Below are 5,537 nucleotides of genomic sequence, written 5' to 3' on the forward strand. Positions count from 1 at the left end.
GAATAAAATAGTTGACGATGAGACGATACCTATTTTAAACTGCAAAGTGAATACAAAATGTAACTACATGTGAAGTAAATTTAACTAAAGTACATTTAAAGTTACAAACATTAGTACGTATCATATCTACTTTATATGTGCAAAGTTGATAATTCAGTTTTGGTTTCCACAAAATGGGAATACTCAATTGTGTTGGATATAATAATACATCCAGAGAACTTCAAAATAAGTTGTAGGAATTACTCCATGAAGCCATAATTGTCCAACGTTAATAATAAAATAAAGCTTTAACTTACATATTTAAATATTTTTGTGCTTTTCATAGAAACCAGAAAAAAAATAGAATGTCTAGTGGGAGTGTGATATATGGAAGTCACATCCATTGCATATGTATTGGTCTTTTTCTTTGTAACAACATGCATCGCATGAAAAGGAAGCTATTTCAATTTGTATAGTAAGTTGTTTTTTCATGCAAGTGTAGAATAATTTCTGCAAAAATTAACTGAATTGGGCGTACCAATTATTTATTGTTTGCTTGGTCGACTACTACAACTATTAAATCTAATCACACACGCCTGAAAAATACATTAGCACAACAACAGTATAGCCCTCCATTCCTTCTTTCCCTGCGTATATATAAGCAAGAAGAGATGATGATTGATGAACAAATGCATGTTGATTGAGAAATGAGAGAACTCAAGATATATAAGATTCAAGCCTTTGGAAACGAGCATACAATATGTCGACGCTGTAGTGTAGTATCCTGAATTCCCGATCTGCACCACTTCTAGATGGTCTCATAGTCAGTGTTGGTTGGCATCCATCTGCACCAAATGGACAACGTCCAACAAGTGAACATACTTTACCAGCCCTATTGACTATAGCCCCTCAAGGCCTCAACTATGTCAAAGATGTAGCGATTCAGGAGCATGCCCTGTTGGGCAGATCAAAATTATTATACATAACTCACTGAAACTACAATCAGGTGACCAAAGAGGGTAAGAGCAGAAATTTTTATGTAAGACTACACAGTGAATAAACAGTGACTATGAGGAAATGTAAAGCTTCACATAATAGCATTAAATCAACTAAAGAAACTATTACTGACCTGATGATTAGCAAAATATGAACTATTGGTTTGTATTTGATTCTTAGCCATGATGCATCACAACATGCTGCACGGACAGAAGCCTTATTCTTAAGCATATATTTCGGACACAGCAATCCGCCAGCTCCTAGAATCTGCGGAGTGGCTGCTTGCTCGCTGCAAGATTTTGAACTACAGCTCCGTCCGTTCCTAAAGCGGAGTGACACTGAACGGGCCCTTCGACACTGATCAGAAGATGGAAACAAACTGGGCATGTGAAACTACAAATTAGGGAGGCGATGCAGAGACAGAACCCTTAATCTTAAGCATGTTGTATGGAGGACGATTATGTCCGGGTAGAGCTTATAACCGGAATAGGAGCGGCAGGGCACGCGACAAGAGTCATGGAGGAGCAGAGCAGTTCAGATGTTTCGCTCAGAGCCAAAGACATTGAAAACAGAAGCGCGTGTGGTGGGATGAAGGTGCCGCTGTGAGGCGAGGAGGACAGGGGAGGGAAGAAAGTAGCGAAAGACATGCTATGGCTCCTCGCGGCGCAGTGGTGCCAGAGATACTCTTGTAACGGCGGCGACACACTTCGAGGTCGGGAGGGAGGAGCGTGGAGTGATCCGTCTGGTGGACTGAGTTGAGGGCGACACCCACAAACGACCCATTCGTAGTCCCACGCCGGATGAACGACGGGCCTCCAAAAATGCTACGAGAGTAGCGGCCCTTTTAGGACATCCACGCCAGATTTGGCCTACGCCGCGCTAACAGAACTTTCATGTGAATCGGACGGCCATGTACGTCAAATCGCGAGGATGGACGGCTCTAGAGTCTAATGACCTGAGAGGGCAGGATTAGTGCTCAGTTTTATAATATATCTAAATATTAACCTTTTTTTAGGGGAACCTCTATATTAACTTTTTTTTGAGGTGGACCTATATATTAACTAATCATGCGTCAAACTGGGCCTGATCTCGGGCCGGCCAGGTCGGGTTCGCACCAAGACAGCCTAGCAGGCCCACACACCAGACGCAGATCTAGGGCAAAACTGCCCCGAAGCAAACGGCCACCGTGAGATGCAGATCAAACCGCAGGCACGCCACCACCCATCCCCCCGTTTTAAGGCCCCAAACCCTCTCGAATCCGCCCCCCTCCTGCGCCGTCGTCCTCCTCCTCCTCCTCGCCTCCCCGCGGCCACACCTCGACTCGCTCCCTCGAGGTAACCACCCCATCCTCACCGACGGCTCCCCTTCTCCCCGTTGCGTAGATCCGCTCTTAGCTGTTCTCGATCTTCAGTTCTAGGCTACATCTTCGATCTTTTCGCGGTGAATCGCGTGATTTTAGTTTCGCTCTTTAAGTATCTTGTGGGTGTGTGACGTTTTGGTCTTCGATCTGGAGGGGCTGTAGCTATTTGCTTAGATGGCGTGTGTTTCAGCAGATCTCGGTTATTGGATACGGATGTTTTGTTGGTTATTGATGCTGTTAGGGGTTTAGATCCGATGCGTCGTGTGTTCTGTTCGTAAAATTGGATTGCGTGCCATATACATCGCGGCAGGAAGAATAAATTGCGGCAAAGGGCATCTACATCGTGTTTGTTTTGTGGATATCCGTAGTATCTGTAATAGAAGATGAGAAATAGAATAAATTCTTGCATATTTGTTGTCTCAGTGAATTTTGATAGTAAATCAGCGAACGTGCTCCTATCAAAAGCCAGCTAAATGGATTTGGCCTATGTTGCTTCAGTTTACATTATTCTTACCCGTATCTACCTAGTTGTTTTGAATGCGCCACCTCCCTGTGTGCTATTTATCTGTAACATAATCATGTTATGTCAATCAGTTATCTATCCGCATACCTGCTGTGCCATGTCAATTGCTTGCCATCCAAATTTATGCTTTTATGTGTTCTCAAACACAGTTGTGTAGTGTTGATGCATGTTGTTTTGTCAGTATGATATCTCACTGGTTTGTTCTTAGTTGTTTCTCTTCTGCCTAATTATGCAGCTATTCTGGCATGTCAATTTGATTAGCTAGTTCTCTCCAAATCTCCCTTATTTGTTCTTTAAAATCATTAGCTTGTTTGCTTCCTGAGTTATGGTGGGTCCTGTAACATAGATAGGATTAGGATGCCATTAGTGTTAAGCTGGCTTGTGGTTTCGTAGTTAAATTCCACAGTTTGTGTGCCAAAATCTACTGTTCTTATATAGCTCTCTTCTCTGCCAGTAGATCATCTGTTCCATCCTTTTGAGGCGAGATGGCGGCTACCTTCAATGTTAACGCTGAGGCAGGCCTTAAAAAGCTTGATGGCTACCTTCTGTCTCGCAGTTACATCTCTGGGTATGTGTTTCATACTTTCATGCCATACTTGTTTAGTATAATGGTTGTATTCGTGGCATCAGTCTTACCCTGTAAAACTTACTCTGTAGATACCAAGCTTCCAAGGATGACTTGGCTGTGTATTCTGAATTCTCAGTTGCTCCACCATCAACTTGCACCAATGTTGCAAGGTGGTACAATCACATTGATGCACTCCTGAAGCTGAGGTATGAACTCAAATTTAATTCACAACAGCCTTACAGTCCTGTTGTAACACTAAGTGATTCTAATTTATGTAAACAATCTGTTCATATTCAGTGGAGTTACTGCCCCTGGTCAAGGTGTGAAGGTTCTGTCATCAGTTGTCCCTGAGACCTCAACTACTGATGTGGCTGAGGTAACACAGCCATAACCCCTTCTGCTTTAGATAAATTTTATCATTTCTTCTGCAAGTGTGCCAACTGCTGAACTGGTTCAGGTGCTGGTTTTTATTGGGCGTTTGTGCGCTTTAGATCTTCCAGTATCATAAGCATAACATCATGTATACTGTACTCTGCAGGCTCCTGCAGCTGATGATGACGATGACAGCGATGTTGACCTTTTTGGAGAGGAAACCGAAGAGGAGAAGAAGGCAGCTGAAGAGCGTGCTGCCAAAGCTAAGGCTTCTACCAAGAAGAAAGAATGTATGTTATCCTACATTCTCTGTATTTTATTGTCTCATTTATATAGTTTTGCATTGAACTATATTGTGAAGCATGTCTATGTATTAGTTCTAAATAGTGTATGGCTGAAGCAATTATTTTGTACTCTCAAAATGCATAACTGAGTATTAGTGAAGAATGTATGTTATTTTGCACTGTACTTAATTGTTTCATTGATGGCTCTATCTGGCACTTTATTTACAAACATTGTTTAAGTTACTGTTAGTGCTTTTAAACTTCAAAGCTCAGATTTCGTACTAACTTGGTTCTTTTGTTGTTATCAGCTGGCAAGTCATCAGTTTTGCTTGATGTTAAGCCATGGGACGATGAGACTGACATGGTCAAGCTGGAGGAAGCTGTCCGAAGCATCAAGATGGAGGGCCTTCTGTGGGGTGCTTGTATGTCACTACTCTTGAATGTTTTTTCTACTTATAAATTTTGGTGGTACATATTATTTTTGTCTGCACAATTACTTGTGTTTTGTAATGTTGAGGGTTTGCCGTCCCTTGCAGCCAAGCTCATGCCAGTTGGATATGGCATCAAGAAGCTCCAGATTATGATGACCATCATTGATGACCTCGTCTCTGTCGACACTCTTATTGAAGACCATCTCTGCGTTGAACCAGCCAACGAGTACATCCAGAGCTGTGACATTGTTGCCTTCAACAAAATCTGTAAGTTTTCCTTCTGCCCGTCTAATCTCCTAGCCTAGCTGTGATGGTACTGGCCATTCATTCTCCTGGAAGTCATACCACACTAGGGACTGTTTCTGTGTCTAGTTCTGGTCTCACTGGTACTGGCTTCTGCTCAGCTATCTGGCTGGTCTAGATGCTATGTTGTGATGTTCAATCCTGGTCTCCATTTCATCTAGTCAATCCATGTCTATTGCTGGCTTGGACCTTTTGATTACGAAGACTCAGCCCTAACTTTGGAACTTGTTTTACTGCAGAAATCTTCCTGAGGCAGGTGATGGCGGTGGGTGGACAATGCAGCAGCACAATATATCTACAGTTTTCCGTTGCCGTGATGGTGTCGTAGCTAAAGCAAGCATAACATATCTGCCCTGTGAGGTTTTTGGACCTTAGGTCGAGTTGAGTCGTAGTGTTATTACTGAGTGTTATTTGCTTCGTATGAAATGAGACAATGTGGTTGGATTCCTGTTGCTATTCTCTTTCTCTGCCGTCTTCATCGCAGCTACCTACTTGTGTGTGCTCGCCTACTTTCTCCCTTAACAGATGCATGGACGCTGGAGCTGTTTTGTCGTTTGAATTACAAGCATGGCGCCTGTGCCGCGTTCTCCAGCTACTGCGCCTGTCTTTGCGTGGCTGGCTGGTGCTTGTCTACCATAGTCACCAGTCAGTTCCTGCTAACCTGTGGCTATGCGTCTTCGCTGTTCTTGCCTATGTACAATATTGATCGGCGGCAACAAAG

The 5,537-nt window shown here is 43.0% G+C and overlaps 1 protein-coding gene across 2 annotated transcripts; it reads left to right on the forward strand.

Moving 5' to 3' along the window:
• Window positions 1-2,153: 2,153 nt before the first annotated feature.
• Window positions 2,154-5,264, forward strand: LOC123044224 (elongation factor 1-delta 1). Of its 2 annotated transcripts, none has more exons than XM_044466902.1 (8): window positions 2,154-2,309; window positions 3,313-3,426; window positions 3,516-3,632; window positions 3,724-3,802; window positions 3,965-4,088; window positions 4,391-4,504; window positions 4,619-4,780; window positions 5,056-5,264. In XM_044466902.1, coding segments are annotated over exons 2-8 (681 nt in total). In that variant the 5' UTR covers window positions 2,154-2,309; window positions 3,313-3,343; the 3' UTR covers window positions 5,058-5,264. The 2 variants fall into 2 exon arrangements, with proteins under 2 accessions (XP_044322837.1, XP_044322836.1); XM_044466901.1 differs by having other exon boundaries at window positions 2,156-2,309; window positions 3,316-3,426.
• Window positions 5,265-5,537: the final 273 nt, after the last annotated feature.

This window comes from Triticum aestivum, chromosome 2B (genome assembly GCF_018294505.1).
Source record: "Triticum aestivum cultivar Chinese Spring chromosome 2B, IWGSC CS RefSeq v2.1, whole genome shotgun sequence".
NCBI classification, from domain to species: domain Eukaryota; kingdom Viridiplantae; phylum Streptophyta; class Magnoliopsida; order Poales; family Poaceae; genus Triticum; species Triticum aestivum.

Coding starts and splice junctions, on each gene's coding strand:
- LOC123044224 (XM_044466902.1), top strand. CDS start 3,344: ATGGCGGCTACCTTCAATGTTAACGCTGAGGCAGGCCTTAAAAAGCTT. Junction 4,089..4,390: donor TTCTACCAAGAAGAAAGAAT/GTATGTTATCCT, acceptor TGTTGTTATCAG/CTGGCAAGTCATCAGTTTTG. Junction 4,505..4,618: donor GGGCCTTCTGTGGGGTGCTT/GTATGTCACTAC, acceptor CGTCCCTTGCAG/CCAAGCTCATGCCAGTTGGA.